Source organism: Molossus molossus, unplaced genomic scaffold (assembly GCF_014108415.1).
Source record: "Molossus molossus isolate mMolMol1 unplaced genomic scaffold, mMolMol1.p scaffold_m16_p_6, whole genome shotgun sequence".
NCBI classification, from domain to species: domain Eukaryota; kingdom Metazoa; phylum Chordata; class Mammalia; order Chiroptera; family Molossidae; genus Molossus; species Molossus molossus.
In genome coordinates this window covers 97529354-97551911 of record NW_023425399.1, presented here as the reverse complement: position 1 = coordinate 97551911, position 22558 = coordinate 97529354, and the positions used below count along the sequence as shown (strand labels likewise).

General features: G+C 36.7%; 1 protein-coding gene across 5 annotated transcripts in view; it reads left to right on the top strand.

Annotated features, from left to right (window-relative positions):
• SMAD2 (SMAD family member 2) overlaps positions 1 to 22558 on the top strand; it is an 80167-nt gene that overhangs the window by 24170 nt on the left and 33439 nt on the right. For 4 of the 5 annotated variants that reach the window (XM_036245167.1, XM_036245168.1, XM_036245170.1 and 1 more), the window contains one exon: positions 6210 to 6494. In XM_036245167.1, coding sequence (XP_036101060.1) covers positions 6259 to 6494 — 236 coding nt within the window. In that variant the 5' untranslated portion in view covers positions 6210 to 6258. Of the gene's footprint in view, positions 1 to 6209; positions 6495 to 22558 lie in introns of those variants that run through there. The other variant, XM_036245171.1, reaches the window with a different exon arrangement.

Here is a 22558-nt window from a genome sequence, read left to right as displayed (position 1 = left end):
TGAAATGGTATTACATTGTGGTTTTAATTTGCATTTTCCTGAAGATCATTATTAAACACCTTTTAAGGACCATTCCTATATTTCCTTTCATGAAATATCTGTAATTTGTTTTTTACCTATTTTGTTTTAAATGAGTTCATCTTTTTCTTTCACTTGCGGTAGTAGTCTTTTGACACACACACACCACACCCCTTTTCTCCAGACTGTGACTTGCCTACTCATTTTTGTAATGGTGTCTTTTTTTTGTAATCCTCACCTGAGGATATTTTTCTGTTTACCTTCAGATAGAGGGAGGGGAGGGATAGGGAGAGAGAGAGAGAAAGAAACTGATGTGAGAGGGACACATTGACTGGTTGCCTCCCACATGACCCCAACCAGGGCCAGGACGAACTGCAAACGTGGTATGTGCCCTTGACTGAGCTGCCTGCCCTTGACTGGAATCAAACCCGCACTTGACTGTTTGGTCTGCGGGCTGACACTCTAACCACTGAACCAAACCAGCCAGGGCTGTAATGGTGTCTTTTTGTGTTGCCCTTTAAGAGCTTAAGATTCTGCTTTTCCATTTAAGATGGTATAAGATAGTGGTTGAGACTTACTATTTTCCATATTGTTGAAAAGTAGATTGGGTTGGTGCCTTGGAGAAAAATGAATTGACTGTAAGTATGGGTCTATTTCTGTACTCTTCTATTTTACCTGTTTTTCTTATGCCCACTTTATACTCTTGATTACTAAGGCGTTTTATAGTAAGTCTTGAAATAAGGTGGTGTAAGCCCTCTAATATCCTTTTTTCTTATTTCAAGATTGGTTTGGTTAGTTTAGATTTTTTTCTATTTTCATAGAAATTTTAGCACCAGATTATCAATTTCCTTTCTTTTTAATTTGCGGGCATTTTGATAGGGGTTACAGTGAATTATGAATTAAATTGGGAAGAATGAACATTTAAACAACATTGAGTCTTCTAGGCTATGAATATAGTTTTCATTTCAGTCTTCTTTCATTTTTCTTAGCAACATTTTGCAATCCTTAGTGTAGAGGTCTTGAATATTTTTTTTTAGATTGACTTGGAGGTTTTTTGTTGCAATTTTAAGGTCTTCCTTTAAATTTCATTTTCCAGTTCTTTGCTTGTATGGAGTAATACACTTAATTTTGTATGTTGACCTTCGATCTTCAGACTTTGCTCTAAATTCACCTATTTTACTAATATTTTGGAGAATTCATGCAGTTTTTCATGGAGACAATAAAATCACTATATACTATACTTCTTTCCATCTTTATTTCTTTTTTTTGCCGTAGTGTGTTGGCTAAGATCATCCAGTGCGTTATGGAATAGAAGTGGTGACAGTAGATACCCTGTTTTATTCCCAAATCATAAGGGAGTAGTATTTAATGTTTCATTGTTAATGTTACTGCTCTAGGTTTCTCATATATGTCCTTTTTCAGGTTGAAGAACTTCTTTCTCCTTTATAATTCTAATTTGCTGAAAATTTTATTTTTATTTTTTTTAAAGAATAGTTTATTGAATATTTTAGAAAGTAAGGGGGAGAGAGAGAGAGAAACATACATGTGAGAATGCAACATCTATCGTTTGGCTGCCTCCTGCGCACCCCCTTCTGCAGATTCAACCTGAAACCCCTTGCATGTGCCCTTGACAGCAACCTCCTGGTGTATGGGATAACACCCAACTAACTTAGCCACACTGGTCAGGGCTGCTGAAAATTTTTAATCAGGAATATTACATTAATAGTGTCAGATGTTTCTGACATCAGTTAGGAGAATCATAAGGATTTTCTCCTTTATATTACAAATGAGGTGCTTGATATTTTTAATGTTAAACCAGTTTTGCCCCTTGGGGTAAACCCCACTTGATGATGATGTATTACCTTTTCTATATGTGTTACTGGATGTGATTTGCTAATATTTTGTTAAGGATTTTTGCGTCTAGTAGTAGCAGACCTTTGCTTTGCATCAAGATATTGGGCCCGGGTCAGTTTCTTGCTCCTGTTTCAATGTCAGATAGTTTTTAATTCTACTAATTTCTCGGTGTCAGTATACCTTTGGGACTGATGGTGGCAATGTTTTGTGTCTTCTAGCAGTAGACTGGGTATTGTTACATGGAGAAAGCTTGTTTGTGTGTGGGAAGTGGGCAAGAAGGTTCTGCTTCCCCATCCCCAACAGTACACAGCTTTTGCTCTACCCTTTGTGGCACTTGAGGCAAGGGGTCTTTTTTGGGGGGGCAAAGGAGGCTTTCCTGCATTTTCCCTTCTGTTTGAAGGCTTTTGCTTTATATGGGATGCCATTAAGAAGGAGGAGCCCTCTTGCATCTATTGCGGTAGGCCCGTCTTTTTCAAGAGAACTCAGTTGAGGACCTTGTAAAAGCTCTTGGGAATGAGTGAATATTCCTCTTCCAGGGGTTCTTAACTGTCGTTCTAGCTGACACTCATTCTTTGTCTTTACTTTTATCTTTAATATTCATGAGGTTGACTATGAGTATGTTTCCTTAGCATCTGTGGGTTATTGGCCATCATTTTTAGAAAGCTGCTGACCATTATTTCATCATATATTTTTTTCTGCCACATTCTCTTATCTCCTGGGATTCCAGTTAAACTCAGTTGACATTTGGTCTCAGGTGTTGTGGAGTTTATTTCCATACACTTTTCTCTTTGTATTTCAATTTAGGTATTTGAATTTGGCCTTTCTTCAAATTCACTGCTCATTTCTGTCTGTTATTAAAACCCATCTAAACATCTTTAATTTCTGATACTGTATTTTTTATTTCTAACATTTCCTTGTGATTTTCTTTTATAGCTTCAGTGTCTATAATGAATTTCTCCATTTCATTATGCATGCCATCTCTCTTCCATCAGATAACGTTCAGTGTATTTATCATAGTTATTTAAAAATCTAGTTTAATGTCCAGAGTATCTGGGTAGAAGTGTTTCTCTCAACTCTCCTGTCCAACTTGACTCAACTCTTGGCAGCTGAATGTCTGGAGTTTTTTGAGTGATTTTTATTCCACTTCTGCCCATCCTTCCCCTCTCCCCCAGTCAGAGGACAGATTTATTATATTTGAGGGAGACCTTAAGGTTCTTAGGGTATCTCTCGGCTTTCCAGCTTTGTCCCCCAACCTTTGGCATATTTTCAAGCACTTGGTGAAGACCTGTGGGAATGAGTTGTTTGGGTAGTTCAGGTTTGCTGTAAGAAATCTTTAGAATTCTAATATGCCTTGTCAGCCCTACATGTTGCTGTTAAGATTTATTTAAGTTAGACTGATTTCTCCATACTCTCATTTATGGTGGGATTGGTCCTCCTTAGTCACTCCACCAGGAAAGAGACTACCAATGGACCTCTCTTCTATTAAGTCTCAACACATTCTGAAAGTTTCACTTAGGTTACTTTGCATCCTTAACTCTCTGATGGGTTCAGAAAAACCATGATTTTGCGGCTTATCTGGGTTGTTTTGATTATTAGGGTGAATGTGATAGTCTGTTGTGACTTTCTACCACCTGATTAGGGGTGGAACTCCTCTCATTGAATACTTTTTTTTTTATCCTCACTCGAGCGCATATTTGCATTTATCTTCAGATAGAGTGGGAGGGAGAGGGGGAGGAAGAGAGAAAGAAGCATCGATGTGAGAGAAACACATCACACCCACACGACCCCAACCAGGGCTGGGGACAAACTGCATCTGAGGTATACGTGCCCTTAGCATGAGCCGGACCTGGGACACTCTGGTCCGCGGGCCGACGCTCTAACCGCTAAGCCAAACTGGCCAGGGCTCATTGAATACTTCTTAATATATAGTCTGGCCCAGCCGTTGTGGCTGAGTGGATTGAGCATTGTTCCATGGACTGAGAGGTCCCAGTTCGATTTCACATTAGGGCACATGCCCAGGTTGCAGGCTCACTCTCCAGTACGGGGCATGCAGGAGGCAGCCAATCGATGCTTCTCTCATATGAATGTTTCTATCTCTCTATCCCTTCCTTTCTCTAAAAAATCAATAACAGGCCCTGGCCGGTTTGGCTCAGCGGTTAGAGCGTTAGCCTGCGGTCCGGAGAGACCCGGGTTCAGTTCCCGCTAAGGGCATGTAACTTGGTTGCAGTTTGTCCCCGGCCCTGGTTGGGTTGTGCGGGTGGCAACCACTCGATGTGTCCCTTTCACGTCGATGTTTCTCTCTCTCTCTCCCCCTCCCACTCTATCTGAACAAAAAATGTAAAAATGTCCTCGGGTGAGGATTAAAAAAAAAAAAAAAAAAAAAAATCAATAACAGCATTTTATTATATATATAGTCTGATAAATACCTGATGACATTTATTTTACTCTAGTTGATTTTATATAGTATTTCTCAGAATTAGGTTTCTGAATATTTTTTGTCTCAAATCTTAACTTTTCAGTTCTATCCTCAAGTGGTAAATGATTTTGTCTTTTGAGATTGAAGTCATCAACATTAAAATTTAATTAAGATGCTTGTGGAGACTGTAGGAAGAATTTGTGGTAGGTGCATAGAAAACTAAGCAAATAATAAACTAAGATAATTAACTTGGGGGGAAAGAGTTATACAAAAGGGAAACATGATTAAGTAGTAGTTTACTGCTAATCTCATCAGGTACAGAACTACAATTGGGAGAGTTAATTGTCTTTAAGGTTGGAGGAATATGAGTGGTGTAAATCCTCATATTCCACAGAAAAATGAATAGATAATATTTAAGCTTTATATTTCAAAGAATACCATTATAAGCCTATTATAGTAGTCCCCCTTATCCATTGGGAATACATTTCAAGATCCCTAGTGGATGCATTCTATATTTACTGTGTTTTTTTTTTTTCTATAGTACATACCTATGATAAATTTAATTTATGAATTATACACAGTAAGAGATTAACAATTAGTAGTAATCAATAGAACAATTATAACTATATTATAATAAAAGTTATGTGAATATGGTCTGTCTCTTTATTCCTGATAACCAATCTAATAACCAAGACAACTGTTTTGTGACCAGAGGGTGGAGAACACACATTGTGGATATGCTGGAGAAAGGGATGATTCACATCCTGGGCAGGATAGAGTAAGACAGGACTAGATTTCCTCATGCTACTGAGCATGGCATGAAACTTAAAACTTAAGAATTGTTTATTTCTGGAATCTTGCATCTAATAATTTTGGACCACAGTTGACCAAGGATGAGTGAAACCCCAGAAAGTGAAATTGCAGATGAGGGTGGGTGTGCTATTGTACTGAGTTATAAATAGCAAGATTAAATAAAAGTTTAAAGATTTCAAAAAATTGTACATTGGTGTGAAAAGGCAACTATATTTGACTATATTCACTGTGTACATTATTATGTACATAAAAATGAAAATACATTTTTAAAAAGAAGCTTAATTAAAAAAATCTTCTCAAGGAATAGAAATAAAAGTGAACCAAACTTTTTCTTTAGACTCGCTTTACCTTTAATTTTTTTTATTATTCTTATCTACACTTTTCCCTTCTTATAACTTTAGATTTTGTTTTATGATACCAAGTCAGTTATGAAAGTTTAAAATTTGGGGGAGAGTGGGCTTGTAAATTAAAAAAAAATTTTTTTTGTAAAGTGGAGAATTAGATTGAAGTTCTAAGAAGTGAGAAAAGCTTTTCTTTTGGTGAAAATATTTTAGCCCTGGCCGGTTTGGCTCAGCAGTTAAGAGTGTTGACCCACGGACCAGAGAGTCCTGGGTTCGGTTCCCAATAAAGGCATGTACCTCGGTTGCAGTTTGTCCCAGGCCACGGTTGGGGTTGTGTGGGTGGCAGCCAGTCGATGTTTCTCTCTCTCTCTCTCTTCCTCCTCTCTCCCTCCCACTCTATCTGAAGATAAATGCAAAAATATCCTTGGGTGAGGATAAAAAATTTTTTTAAAATTATTGACACTGTTAAAAGTTAAAGTAGTATTGATAGTGATTAACTGGTTCAGTGTTGATAAAGATTTTACTAGCAAAATTATTCTATTTACCCACTTATAACATTGTGTTTTTTTGTGAAAGGATTTATTTCCACAATTTTTAAAAATTAGTTAAGACATTTCAATGGTGAAGAAGAGAACTTCTGAAAGTCTGTTGTGAAAGTAATAATTTGAATTTTTATCTCACTTTGTAATTTGCTTTTAATACCATGTTGACATTATTGCTTGATTTTAAAGTCAGCCTCTAAATTACTTTTTCCATATCTTTTCTAGATTAAAGGAGGATATTTCCTTAGTGTGGATTGCTGCTTTTGGTAAGAACATGTCGTCCATCTTGCCATTCACTCCACCAGTTGTGAAAAGACTGCTGGGATGGAAGAAATCAGCTGGTGGATCTGGAGGAGCAGGTGGAGGAGAGCAGAATGGACAGGAAGAAAAGTGGTGTGAGAAAGCAGTTAAAAGTTTGGTGAAGAAGCTAAAGAAAACAGGACGTTTAGATGAGCTTGAGAAAGCCATCACCACTCAAAATTGTAATACTAAATGTGTCACCATACCAAGGTAAGTGTTGTTAGAGCAGAATTTTGATGATCATCCTTTTGAAAATTGCTTAAAGGATTCTGAAGGAGAGTTATTGAAATTTTATTACTTTCAAGTCATCTCTGAATAGTGATTATTAAGTTAGGACAGCTATTTTTAGCCTGTTGTATTTATTTTGTTGTACTCTTTAGACTTGTTTATTTTACAAGTAATTTTCTTGAACAGTGAGCTTTAATCAAGCAGAATAAAATATTTTAGTTGTATTAAGTTTCATCTTCACTGTCTTCATTTGCCTTTGTTGCCTAAATGCTTCCTTGTATGTTACTAAGTTCTGTGATTGACATTTGAATAAAGATTCAGTGCATTTCTGTCACTAGTGCAGCAGTAATAGTTTTCTACCCTCTTGGTTAAAATTTTAGTCTGTAAGGAGTTAAAAGAGACTGCTAACATTGTGGTGAATTTTATGTATTTTTTGTTTGAGTTGTAGTATTCTTCCAAGAAATACAGTATGTGAGGCAGTTTCTTAGATATTATAGGTAGTTAGACCTGTCCTGAAGACTTACCTCTTGTAGGTCTTTACTTAAGGACCTTTACTTAAGAGGTTGAGTTTTAGTGTAAATTTAATAGTTTATATATAAGTACCACTGGCAGAAATACTGTTTGTTTTTTAAAATAATGTAGCAGGTGGTTTTTAAGTGTTTTGTTGCTTTTTGTGTACATTACAGGGTTTTTTGGGAGTGTCTGCATAAAAGGATTGTTTGTTGTATCATACATGTGGGCTAGCATATGTGTATAGCAAATGAAACTATTCCACTTGACATATTTCCAGTGAGCGTTTGGAAACACACTCTGGATGCTTGTTGATAATAGATCCAATAATACCCAGCCTATCTACTTGCAAATGCTAATTGTGGAATGTTTCCTACCTTGTTTTTAATTATCCCTTTCTTTTACCTTACTTGTTTCTTATATATCTTAAATAAGAGCCACTTTTTTTTGGTTTATTTGTTTTACAAATGCTTATGTGTGTACCTGATGTTTTTGTTTTACAAATGTTTATGTGTGTACCTGATATTTGCAAGGTACTGTTTCTAGGCACATGGGGATACAGTGATAAATAAAACACCAAGTTCCTGCCCTCATGAGGGATAGATGTATACAGTAACAAATTAATTTGAGGTGGTAATGAGTGCAAAGAAGACAATGCCTGAGGGATTAAAAAAAGATGTTTTGGATTGGATTGTGATGTTTAAGCTCATCTTTGAGAAGTACCAAGCTAGCTGAGGTTTCTTCTAGGTAGAGGAAAGAAGCGGTGTAAAGACTGAGGTGGAAAATAGCTTATTATAATGGAGGATTTAAAAGGAGCCCAGTGGAGTTGGAGTAATACAGAATGAGTACAAAACTTGGAGTCAGTCAGATCATACAGGGCATTGTAGGGCACTGTGGGAGTTTGAATTTTAGTCTAGATATAATAAAAAGCAAATAAGGATTTTAATGAAATTCTAAAATTTAAATATACTTTTGAATAATTTTTTAAATATTTAATTTTACAAAGACCACTCTGGTTACTGGAAATGTGGTGGTTATGGGGATTGTGGTGTGTGTGCGTGCGTGTGTGAGAATGAATGGTGGGTCTGGACGCAGAGAAATCAGGAGGCTATTACAGTAATCTAAAGGAGACGCTGCAGCTTGGACTGACATGGTGGCTGTGCAAATGTAAAGTGGTTTTGGCATGTGTTTTGGAAGTAGAACTGACAGGACTTGCTAATGAATTTGCTAAGAATAAGTCAAGCTATATTTGTTAATTTTTATTAAAAAAATTTTTTTTTTTCTTTATTGATTTTTAGAGAGAGAGGAAAGGAGAGAGAGAGAAATCTTGATGAAAGAGAACATCAATTGGCTGCCTCCTGTATGCCCCCTACTGGGGATTGGGCCCCAAACCTGGGCATGTGCCCTGACTGGGAATTGAACCAGTGACCTCTTGGTGCATGGGTTGACGCTCAACCACCCTTGAACCACACTGGACGGGCTCTTTTGTTAATTCTTTTTTTTTTCAATCCTCACCCTAGGACATTTTTCCATTTTTTGTTCAGATAGAGTGGGAGGAAGAGAGAGAGAGAGAAACATCGACGTGAAAGGGACACATTGAGCAGCTGCCACCCGCACGACCCAACCAGGGCCGGGGACAAGCCGGGGACAAACTGCAACCGAGGTACATGCCCTTAGCGGGAACTGAATCCAGGTCTCTCTGGACCACAGGCCGATGCTCTAACTGCTGAGCCAAACTGGCCAGGGCTGTTTTGTTAATTCTTAACAGCATTTCTTCCCCTCAACCCTCTACCTCCTAATGAGTGGGACTAAACTTAGGGCAGAAATATAGTTCTGGCTTTATGTCCCTCAACCCACTCTCATATAATGACTCTGCCTTCGTAGTTTTGTCTCTGAAGGGGTAGATGTAGTTATACACGTGTCACTGCTTCTTTCCCACTGTTGTAAGTGGTGAAACACAGTGATTCACAGGTGGAACTTAACCTTTCAAGCTGCAGTGAGCTTGATAGTGTAAAGTTTCATGAAGTTTTTTGCATCTCAGACATTTTTCAGACTGAAGAATGGAAGAGACTACTTAGTCATTAAATTGGAATGACAGTTTATCTTTAGGTAATGAGTCAGAAGAAAAAGGACTTCCAATGAATATATGTAAAGTAAGGGAAAAGTGAAACTGTGAAGCAGTGGGGATGGAGACTGTCACCTTAAAGGCAAGGGCCTGTGGTGTCTAAAATGGCAATTTTGTATTTGTTATACATAAATGTGTAGGAATGTAGAATTTATTTCATAAACATAAATTATAAGGGCTTCCCTAAGGTGGCACTTTGACCATGTTATCACACTTTTGATCTTTCGCCCTGAGGAAACAAGAATATGGTCAAGATTTCATTTCAGTTTTATTTATAATAGCAAAGAATTAGGAAAAAACCCAATCTTGACCTATGGTCTCCTTAACTCTAATATTAAAAGAAACTTACTCAATTCATTTTATAACAGAATTGAACATGAATAGTAAAAGGAAAATTTATACCAATCTTATAAAAATAGACACAAAAAATATAAATATCAGAAACTGGAATTATTCAGAGCAAAACCACAAAATCATGACTATGTAAGGTTTATTGCGGAATGCAAGTATGATTCAACTTGTTAATACAAGATACTCCATACTTAAGAAGACCTGTGATCATGATGGATGTAGAATGAACTTTCCATAAAATGCAGTATTCATGGTAACAAATTAGAAACAGGAATTTTTTTTTATTTGATAAAACATACATCTAAAAATGTTAACACAATCATGATATGTAGAGAAACACACTAAATTATTAATAGTAGTTATTTATGGATGACCTAAAAAAAGAAATTTTCTGTGATTTTTCCTAATATTTATATATAAAAATGGGTTGTACTTTTATAGGTACCACAATCAAATGTGGGCAATGTTTGGGCAACACTTGGACTAGTCTTGTCTTTAGTTTTTTGGCCTTTGAAATCAATTTTTCTCTTAAAGGACAATTATGTTTTTATTTTCTTAAAATTCTTTTTAAAATACATATATTTAGCCCAGTTGGTGTGGCTGAATGGTTGAGCATCAACCCATGCATCAAGAGGTCACAGGTTCTATTCCCTGTCAGGGCACATGCCCAGGTTGGGCCAAATCTCCAGTGAGGGCATGCAGGAGGCGGCTAGTTGATGTTCTCTCTTATTGATGTTTTTCTCTCTCTCCCTCACCCTTCCTCTCTCTCTCAAATCAATAAAGAAAAAAATAAAATAAAATACATATATATTTATATCTGTTTTAGCCTTCAAAAAGTATGTTCCTTAGAACCATGAAGTAATACATGTACATGATTCAAAAGTCAACCACAGGTTAAAAGTTCCCCTTCCCACCCCTATGATCACCTTTCTCATCACCTGATTTTCTCTTCAGAGATAATTGTATTACTAGTATCTTATGTATTATTCCTGGATATGTTTCTTTTTAATACTGTCACTGACATTTGTTTTCCTTTTCCGTTTTTAAAAATCAGAGTAATTGAAGTAAATTTCATGGAGATCGTCAACTTTTACTTCTAACTTCATATTCCTACCCCTTTGAAGATTGATAGCCTGTTTTTTAGTCAGCTTCTTCAATACTGATCAGGGTGAATTCTGGGCAGGTGATGATTCTTTTTACTATTTCCTTATCTGTGAAAGAGAGTAGTATTAGCTAAGTACTTTGGAGTCTATTTTTGGGATTTTTGAAGTAATGTGAGGTCTGTAAGCTATATAAAGCACTATAGCCATGAGTATGATTTATTTTAAATATTCATAGATATCCTATGTCTTCCCTCCAGTTTTTCTAAGAGAGTCACATTAAATTGTAGGCATTAAATTGCATTGTCTACCTTTACTTAGAAAAAGTTTCTATCAGGCAACATTGTGTTATGCAGTGTTCATACCTAATTTAATTGAATTTTTTCATCACCACTTATCCCCTCTATGCCCTCTTCCACCTCCACCCATCCCCCTAGTTTAATAAAATGTATAACATTTATTTATAAACTCAATTAGAACAATGAAACTTTATAAATGCAAATTAGAACTTGGAGATACTGAGTAATACCTACCTTTTATCAGTCTCAGCATCCAGTTTGTCCTTTCCTATATGTTCATTGTTTAAGTTGTAAAAGTACTTGTGATGAGGTCTAGTGTCCTGTGAAACACAATTTGAAAGATACTTTGCTAGAAACCTTAACTTTTATCTGGTGCCTATGTTTACAGTTAGATTTTTTTGTTTGTTTTTTTGTTTTTGGTACGTGCCCCTAGCAGAAACGAAACCCGGACTCTCTGGTCTGCAGGCCAACGCTCCAACCGCTGAGCCAAACTGGCCAGGTTTTTTTTTTTAAGGAGCTCCCTCTCCAGTACCCTGGTATTCAAAACCCTTTTATGTTTATGATATATTCTGACATGGGACACATATATTTGCCTTATTGAAAAAACCTACCTGCCCTAGGACCTTTGTCCCTTTATAAAATTGCTGACTTATACCCAGATTAATCTCTACAGATTTAACTTTTAACACCTAATGCAGTAAACAACAACCCCACTTTTCTTGTCTCATTAATGTATTGTATTGGCTTTAAAGAATACATTTACCAACCTAGCTAAAATAATGGGCCTTTAAAAAATTACAGCCGTCTTTTGTTTTCCCAGCATCCGTGGTCTATTTCCAGTCTTATCGGGCACCATTCCAGCTTGCCCAGACCCTTCTTATGTGACTAACCACATTCTGGGAAGGTCATAATTATTGGGGACAACATTTAACCATACTGTTTTACTCCTTTCTGTTTTGTATTAGAGTGTTTCTGGCCTTTGTGGTCTCCACTGGTGTGACACAAGTAAGTGTACCCCCATCTAAGGAACCTGAATAGACACTACCACATATGGGCTGTGGAGATGGAAAATAATAGTAAAATACCACTTTAGCATATCCTGCAATGTTGCCTTAAATCTTATCTCATGTTTGGCCTAAAATCCATGGATACCACATGTCTGTTATGCTCTGTTATTTTCGTTTTTATACCCCTCTTTCAGTTTGTATATTTTCTGTTGACTTAGTTTGAGTTTAGTGATAATATTTTGTGTTGTGTCCAGTTTGCTGTTAAACACATCTGTTAACTTCTTAATTTTAGGTATTACATAGTTCGGTTTTAGTATGCTCTTTTGTTTTATAGATTTCTAATCTCTATTGAAATTCTCCATCTATATTTTTCTATTATTTTAAACTCTGCATCTGTTATTGTCTGTTCATTTTTTTGGTTATCACTCATGTATGCCATATGTTGCATATAAGAGAATTATAGATACTGCAAATAATGTTTTCTCCAAAGTGTGTTTGACCTTTTATCAGGTAGATAGAAAGGTTCATCACTTTAATCTAATCAGGGATTAAGTTGGATTGTGGTTTGGGTGCCATTTTAATTTGATTTAGTCTACCACTGGCTTATCCCTTTTCTGTGAATAGGGATCTCCTGGGATTTCTATTGAAAGCCTGGCACATCTCCATCACCTACTCCCTCAAACACTGAGAGATTCACTTCTACCCTTTTCATAGTTTGGCTCTTGAGCCTGCTCTTTCTTTGCAGCTTTAAAATCTGTCAGACATCTTGGAGTGGGGAGATTCTTGTGACTGTGAAAAGTTCTATTCTGTCATTTTATTCAGTCAAATTTCTGTTCTCAGACCAGGCTTGAACCTAGAATCTGCAAGTAAACTCAGGGAAGGAAATAGCAGGCAGTTGTCCATTTACCTAGAAAGAGTTCTGTTCCCCCTTAGTCAATCTGAATCGTATTACTCTCTATTGTCTTTGTTATCTTTTTCCTCTTAGTTGTTGCAGCAGGAACATCAGCCTGCTATTACTTGCTTATTTTTTACCTGGAAGTAGAACTGTAACAGAATGTTAAAGTGAGAAGAACTATTCTGGTATTTACTGAGAGACCTCAAATCTGAGAACAATAGATTGCAAGTAATGTGCTTTCAAAATCAAGGTGCTATCACATTCCTGCAGGACTTGCAGAAAATATTTCCTGAGACAAGTACTACTATACTTAAGTCATCACTCACCTCTTGGCCATATTAGTAAAATACAAAGTTTGGGCAGGGGGCCCCATATATGAACTGAGTTATATGCTGTGACATTCACCCTTTCCCTCATCCAAATTGAGGGGCTTTGTGGGGACTTCTCAATTTGACATGTGTGTTAAAGTTTGGGAGATAAGCAAACTGGTACCTGACTTTCATCAGCTGGAACTCTCCTGCATCAGAGGAATGAAGAAAGGGCACAATGGGAATGGCCTGACCCTTCAGAGTTTGATGGGTCAAAGATGAAAAACTTTTCCCATGGGCCAGGTATACTTAAAGGTAGTTGAAATTGAGTTGTCCAGAAAAGATCGAGAGACCCAACTTGGAGAGTAAAAGTGACCCAAGCCTATCAGCCAGAGAATTTCCTGCTACTGGAACTAACTGTAGGTAAGAGGCAGCATTTGGACTTCTGACCTTCACAGGACCCCCACTGCCACATTACTTACTATTGCTTCAGAATTCAATCAGGTCAGCCCAGTAAGGCTGTTTCACTTTTCCTTTTTTTTTTTTAATCCTCACCCGAGGACATTTTTCCATTTTTTGTACAGATAGAGTGGGTGGGAGAGAGAGGAAGAGAGAGAGACAGAGAAACATTGATGTGAAGGGACACATCGAGTGGCTGCCACCCGCACAACCGACCAGGGCCGGGGACAAACTGCAACCGAAGTACGTGCCCTTAGCGGGAACCGAACCCGGGTCTCTCCGGACCGCAGGCCGACGCTCTAACCGCTGAGCCAAACCGGCTAGGGCTCACTTTTCTTTTAACACTCCTCTTCCTGCTGGTCCAGAACCCAGAGTCTTGGAGGAGGTAACGTTAGCAAAATTGAATGAGAGACTAAAATTTTGATTTACATCAAGGCAAATTTCTAATTTCTAAAAAGTTATTTATTATTAATACATATATTTGGGTAGGACTTAGAACACATTGGAAAGGGGGAAAGAAGTTTATATAAAGAGCGTATTTGAGGGTAATAATATGGGAGAGGAGGGAGCTCACCAAAACCAGCTTGTTGAATAAGCTGTATTCTTTTAAAAATTAGGGAATCCCAATTTAGTGGTGCTGGGACGGATGGAATATATGTAGAGAATGGAGGGATGTTACATACATCTGCACGAAGTACATTCCATTTTAACAAAACATAAAAGATTTTTTTCTAAAGAGAAAATATTTGACCATGATACTTGTTATATTGTCAAATAATGCTTTATTTCCAAAGACTATTTTATTATAACTAGAGTTTTCTATTAGTATTGTATTTTTTCCTTGAACTGTTAGATTATATCTTTATTTTCAAAACTCAGCATTATTTTAGCTTTACTTTGGGGTTATTTTGGGAAACGCTTTGAAATGTTACTCTTGAGGCACTCACAAAACTGTGATCATGAATAATGCTTAAATTTAAAATGAAATATATATTTTTTAACTTTCTCATCCCAGCCTTCTTTCTTTTATGAGCTTTGCTCATCTTTATGGCTTTATATGTGTGTAAGAGGGTGTAATTTCTCCCTAGCTTGGTTTACTTCAAGTTTGTTAAGCCACTGGGGAAAGGAGTAAAAGGAAGCTATGTTTGTGTTAAGGATGGTATGAAAGTTCAGAGTTGGATATTGAGCAAAAACTTAATGAAAAATAATTTAAGTAACTTAAAGTAATTTTATCCTATAGTTTCTTTTCTTTTTATCCCCCCCCCCACCAGATGGTATGTTTTTACTGATTTTAGGGGGGTGTGGGGAGAGAAACATTAATTGCTTGCCTCACTGGAGATTGAACCCGAAACCGTTTGGTGTACGGGACAACACTCCAACCAATTGAGCCACTTGGCCAGGGCTTTCAAATAGTTTTTATGTGATGGCTTATATAGTTTATAATTTGCATCGACAGTTATAAATAATACATTAGTCTGTATGCATGACATAAACATTTTAACCACATTGTCAGCTTCAAAGTACAAATGTGAGCTGATTTTTATTTTGTAGAATGCTAGTTTTTAAGATTGTCAGATTAAAAAAATCTTTCTCCAAAACCAAATAACAAGCATCACAAAAATGTATGACACGTGAGTATTCATCAGAAGCAAGAGAGTCAGAAGATTGTAAAATGGCTGACATCAAGAAGTCATAACCATAAGTGTATCTATCGGCTTAATAAAAAAAGCTTCAAAATACATGTAGTAAAACTTTGATAGAAGTAATGGGTCAGAATCACAAATCTATACTTATAGTTGGAGTTCATTTAGACCAAAAACTCAGTAAAGACATAAAAGACCTAAATTGCACTATTAACCACCTACTTGATATTTATAGAATATTATTATAATACTCATGGTAACCTTACCAGAGAATACTATTTGGAGGGCACAAATCTCAAATTTTAAAAGGTTGAAATCAACAGAGTATATTGTCTGCCAACAACAGAGCAAAATTAGAAGTCAATACCAATAAGACAGCTATTAAAAATGGAAATTAAATTCAGTTCTTTGACCCATGGATTATTTAGAAGAAAACCCTGAGAAAAATTAGACTACATTTTAAATAAAAAATGATAATGAAATTATAACAAATCAAATATGTGGGATGCAGCTAAAATAATGCTTAAAGGGACATTGATAACTTTAATTGCAAATTTATAACTTTAATTATATTAGAGAAATTACCTAAAACTTCACCTAAGAAACTAGGGGGAAAGAGATCAAAGAAATGGAAAGTGAATAGTAGGAAGAAATAATAAAAATTAAAGCAGGTCTTAATGACTAGAAAAGAGACAATAGAGATAACAAAGCCTAAAGCTTGTTCTTTACTGAAAGATCAGTAAAATTGATAAACCCCTAATTGACTGATGGAGAAAAAGTGAGAGAGTTCACAACCATACATTATCCATGCCAGAAATGAAAGAGGGATTATCACGCTAGGTTCTACAGATATTAAAAGTATAATATGCATATATTTTAAACAATTTCTAATGGTCAGATTTCTCTAAAAAATGTTACCCCAGCTAATGCAAGAAATGGAAAATTTGGGTAGCCATGTATCAATTAAAGAAGTTGAATTCATGAAAATCTTTCCCACAAGGAAAACTCCAGGTCTAGGTGGTATTATTGTAGTATGATAAAGGACATTTAAGAAACATTGACAGCTAAGAATATACTTAATTGTAAAATATTGAGTTTTCCTTAAGGTCAGACACAGGACAAGGATGTCCACTCCTGTTTCAGTTCATTATTTTATTTCCGTTGAAGACCTAGCCAGGGCAGAGAGCCAGGTAAACAAAATACAAAAGATATAAAGATCTCAAAGAATGGGTCAGAATACTTGCTTTTTGTAAATGATATGGTTATTTAAGGAATCTATAAAAACAGCTGCTAAAACAAATACTTTATAGGTTTGGTGTAATAAAAATCAGTTGTATTTTCATAAATGTTACAGCAAACAAATGGAAGTGACATTAAGAAAATAATTTTATGCCCTGGCCAATTTGGCTCAGCATTTAGAGCGTTGGCCCGTAGACCAGAGAGTCCCAGGTTCAGTTCCCACTCAGGGGCATGTACCTTGGTTGCAGTTTGTCCCTGGCCCTGGTTGGGGTCGTGTGGGTGACAGCCACTCGATATCTCTCTCTGACATCGATGTTTCTCTCTCTCTCTTCCTCCCTCTCTCTCCCTCCTGCTCTATCTAAAGACAAATGCAAAAATGTCCTTGGGTGAGGATAAAAAAAAAAAGAAAATAATTTTGTGAATAGTCGCATCAATAAAATTATAATACCTAGAAATGCATTTTTTAAAAAGGCACACAGATACTGAAATTTCAAAACCTTGACGAAATTAGACTAAACAATGGAGTTCTGTTTCTCATGTAGCCAGATATGTTTTTCATATGGCCAGATATGCTTTTACCAATTTCACACTCCCTCTGATACCAATTATAAACTGCTCACAACTGGAAAAAAACAACAACAAAAAGGTATTAAAGAGTAAACAAAAATAGACATTTTGGAAGAAATTTGATATTTGGAACAAGGGAACAGCATGGGGTGGATTGTTTTTTATAGCTTTTGTCCATGCAGACTGCAGGGTAGCTAAAATTTTAATATAAAACCCACCATTTATCTGTCCTGAAGAACCAGAGGTTGGAGTTGGACAACCACAGCTTCTAATGCGTGAGAGGAAATCCTAGCAAGGAGAAAGCTACTGAAGGAAACCCCAGATTCTGCTTAAAAGCTGCTGAAATCACTAGGCTCACACACACATATGTGAGGTAGACTTACTGCAGTCTAGCTGAAGTTTTGTAAAAAACTGATTTGAATTAGTCAAAGAAAGATTGAGTACGAGCAAGTTAATTGCCTGCCAGAATAAAATCAGTTAACACTTATCGGAGGAATATAATAGAATCTGGCCTCTCTGTCACGTAACATTGACAGTATCCAACATACAGTCCTAAATTACTCAACATGTGAAGAACAAAGAAATGTGACCCTTGCCTGGCTGGTGTATCTCTGGTTGAGCATCAGCCCATACACCAAGAGGCCACCAGTTCGATTCCCAGTTAGGGCACGTGCCCAGCTTGGGGGCCCAATCCCCAGTGGGGGGGTATGCGGGAGGCGGCAAATCAGTATTCTCTCTCATTAGTGGCTCTCTGAAATCAATAAAAGAAAGAAAGAGAGAGGGAAAGAGGGAAAAAAGGAAAGAAAGAAAATGTGACCCTTTCTCAAGGGGCAACAGTGGAGACCAACTCTGAGATGAATTGCATGTTGAAATCACTGTTCAATAAACTGACTTGTGATCGTGAACTGGAGCACTTAATAGTATTAAGTCAATTCTCTCCCAGTTGAATGTGATTCGTATCAAACCCTAACAAAATTTTTTTTGTAGAAAGATGCAAACTGATCCTAAAATTTAAATGGCAAGTGTAAGACCCAGAATATTTAAAGCAATCTTGAAAAAGAACAACAGAGAAGATTTAAATGATCTGACTTCAAGACTTCCCATGAAGCCACAGTAATCAGTACAGTGTGTTTCTGGCAAAAAAAAACAAAACAAACAAACAAAAAAGAAAATAAAATTGGATAAAATAGAGAACCCCAAAATAGATACTTCTATGATTATTTGATTTTTGATATGCCAAAAGAGTTCAGTAGGGACAGGGAAGTCTTTTCAACAAATGATGCTGGAAGAACTGGATGTCCGTGTGGGAGAAAGAACCTTGACCCCATTCAAAACAATTTCAGGTGGATGACAGTTCTCATCTAAAAGCTATCATTTGAATGCTTGTATAGGAGAATATGTTTGTGACTTGGGAGTTGGCAATGGTGGTGTTTTTTTTTTTTTAAAGGATGTAGAAAGCAATAAGGAAGTTGAAAGACTTCATCAATATTAAAAGCATTGTACTAAAAACATTGTTAAGAAATGAAAAAAGCCCTGGCCAGTTTGGCTCAGCGGTTAGAGCGTCGGCCTGCGGTCCGGAGAGACCCGGGTTCGGTTCCCGCTAAGGGCACGTACTTCGGTTGCAGTTTGTCCCCGGCCCTGGTTGGTCGTGCGGGTGGCAGCCACTCAATGTGTCCCTTCACGTCGATGTTTCTCTCTCTCTCTCCCTTCCTCTCTCTTCCTCCCATTCTATCTGTACAAAAAATGGAAAAAGTGTCCTCAGGTGAGGATAAAAAAAAAAAAAAAAAAAAAAAAGAAATGAAAAAAATCACAGAGTAGACAATATTTGTAAAACTTTTTTTTTTTTAATTTTTGTTACAGATGCCCCCCCCCCCCCCCTTGACACCCTCCTCTCCATCTCCCCAACCCTGTCCCTGGCATTGGTTATGCATACATGCATGTAAGTTCTGTGGTTTATCTCATCCCTCCCCCACCATTCCTTCTTCTGGGAGTTGTCAGTCCGTGCCCTACTTCCACCTCTCTGGGTCTACCCTGTTCCTCAGACTGTTCATTATATTCCACAAATAAGTGAGATTATGTGGTATTTGTCTTTTTCTGCTTGGCTTGTTTTGCTTAGGATAGTACTTTCCAGGTCCCTCCATGTCGTCTCAAAGGATGAGATATCTTTCTTTCTTACAGCTGCATAGTACTCCATTGTGTATATATACCACAGCCTTTTTATCCATTCGTCTAGTAATGGACACTTGGGCTGTGTAAAACATATTTCTGACAAGAGAATTGTATCCAGAATTTCTGTAGGTCAGTAGTGAAAAGACAAATACTCTGATTAAAAAATAGCCGAAAGATTTGAATATTTCACAAAAGAAGATATACAAAGGGCCTTACAGTAAGCAGATGTCAAAGTGTGCAATATCGTTATCAGGAAAAAGCAAATTGAAACCACAATGAAATGCCACTGCACAATCACCAGAATGGTTATAATTGAATAAACTGACCACACCAAATGTTGGTGATGCTATGAAACAACCAGAAACTTTCATATGTTGAAGGACAGAATGTAGAATGGTACTTCCCACTCTGGAAAATAGGTCAGGCAGTTGCTTATAAAACTAAACATTCATCTACTTAATGACCCAAGAATTTCATTTCAAAGTATTTATCCAAGAGAAATTATAGCATATGTTCACAAAATGTTGTATATTTACTTGAGTGTCCATAGCAGCTTTATTCATTAATGGCCCAAATCTGACAACAGGTCAGGTTCCCAACAGTAGAAGAATGACTGAACAAATTGTGGTCTGTTTATGTAATGGAAAACAGCACTGAAAATAATGGACTACTGTCACATACCTTAACATGGATGAATCTCAAAATCACGCTGAGTCAAAATAGCCAGACCCAAAAGATTATATAATATATAGTTCCATTTATATGAAGGCCTAGAAGAGATTAAATCTACGGTGAAAAAAAACAACAGATCATTGATTGCTTTGGGGGTTGACAGAGGGGATGGCAAGAATAGACTGAGAAAGGGGCATGAGGGACTTTCTAAATAGATCATCTTTTGTTAATCTTCACCCAAGGATTGTTTTTCCATTGATTTTTAGAGTGGGAGGGAGGGAGGAAGGGAGGATGGGAGAGAGAAACATCTATGTTATGTAAGAGAGATACATTGATCAGTTGACTCACGCATGCACCCTGGCCGGGGCCCGGGATTGAACCTACAACCCAGACCAGGAATCAAACCTGAGACCCTTAGGTGCACAGGCTGACACTCTAACCACTGAATCACACTGGCCAGGGCTGGATGGATGTTCTGGATAGGGCTGAGGGTTACACAATTTATACATAAAATAAAACTAACAAAATGGTACCATTAAGATTTATTTCACATTATGTAGATTTTATTTAGAAAAGGGTCAACAGTAAACTCTAGTTAATGTATGCATGCTTAAATATCTAGATGTGAGGTATCTGCCACTTAATTTTTAATATATATACACAAATAAGATGGATTGATAAATATAGGGGCAAGGATAGAACTTGGCCCGGCACCCTTATTGGAGTTTTTCAGGGAAGGAATAGGTAATGCCTGGTAGATAGTGGAGTAAGTTTAGGATTGGATAGTCTGAATAATTTCTGCAGGCTCTGGGCTGTTGGAGTGGTTCCTAGTTATCTAGTACCTAGCTCTAGTGTAATTAGGGGTTTGAAAGAACATTGGCTTGACGTTTGAGAGTTGGATAAAATAGGAATGTGGGTTCTGGATTCTATGGCTTGTATGTAAAAGGTGCACTCTTCAGGTAGAGTCTCTCCAGGATTAAGACCTCAAATGCCAGAATATCAAGGATAACAAGAAAATAATAGTCAATACATACTCTTTTAAAAAAAGTTTGAAATCACGGATTTTAAACCATCATTTTGCAGAAGTGTAGCTTGAAAAACCTAGGCTCCTAAGCCAGCCAGATAAAAATCCTGGCTCTTATCTCAACAGCTGTGTGACTGTTTGAGTTGGTTACTTACTTACATTTATTTCTTTATTTGAAAATAGTAAGTAGTACTGTTAATTCATTTTAGGGTTGATGTGAGTATAAATCACATAATACATGTAAAGCACTTTAAATAGTTACAGGTACATAGCAAATGCTTGAAATAAGTGTTGGAAACTGTATGCAATGAAAATTTCTTAATTGTTCATTTCTGTCTTTTGCTAATTTGTGTTAAGGACAGGATTGTTCCCAAAACTTCTTTCTTGGTGCTAGAGGGAAGGTAAAAAAACTATCTCAAGGTAGGCATTTTTTTTGTTTTCCATTCCCCATCCCTCAGCTGTATAGTGGAGAGGAAGTACGCAGATAGATCTGGGACATGTAATTATAGAGACTTCCTTTAATTACAGTGATCGGCTCTTGATTTCTGAGCTACTTAGTCATATCTAAAATGAAAGGACTGTTTTGTTGTCAATAGAAATAATTATGGGTGAATAGTTACAAATTACTTTGTAGTTGTCCATATTTCATGAGTATATCAGTAATCAAGAGCTGATGCCTCAAGTGAAGTTTCTTTTGTAATACCATTCTGCTAATTTATTAACCCCTTTAATTTTACTTGGTGTTCAGCATGCTTCATAATCTCTCCACAGTGACAGCCTAGATTCTTACTCTTTTTAATTTGTAGGAGAAATAATACTCTTTTGGCCAGATGGTCATGAAAAATAATAAATTAGTAAAACATAACTGCTGCAGTAAATCATGCAAATATGGCAGAAACAGTGAAACTTATTTAATGGTTTCATATGATTCTGTGGTATGAGCCTTCAAAGTCAATGTTACTTTCTTGAACTTAGTTCTCACATATCCTGATGAAGTTCTCTTTCATATCCTGATAATTAGTATATGAATAAATATACATGTCTGTAATACAAAAAGTATAATAATTAACAAATGTAATGTCTGTTTGCCCCAAAGTGCAAAATGTAATGTTAGGTGTGTGTATAAAATACCTGTGCATTCTATATGGTTGGTAAATTGTAGACTGGATTTAAAATTTTAATTTCAGTTTTCAAAGATCAGTTTATTAGATGAAGAAAAGCTTCAATGTGTTCACTTTACTGATATTTATTGTAAAAGTGATGCTAGGGAGATTCTATACGGATTTCTGTCAGGTTTACTACCAAGTCATCTATTTAGTCCAGTGAGCAATTAATACACTGTAGGCCATGCAGACATTTTTGGTACTTTAGTGTCCTGATGATTTTAATAGCTGTTTCAACCTTTCTTCCTCTGAATTTTTTCGTGAGAGAGACACATCAATTGGTTGCCCTCCCGCATGACCCCCACCAGGGCTAGGGACCAAACCGCAGTTGAGGTCCATGCCCTTGACCAGAATCAAACCTGAGACTCTCGTCCGTAGGCCAGCGCTCTAACTGCTGAGCCAAACTGGCCAGGGCTATCTGTTACATCTTATTTCACACATATTTGTAATATCCTATGTTAATTGCATTAGTGAATAATATCAAATTTTGATCAGGCAGATCTGAGACTAATTTT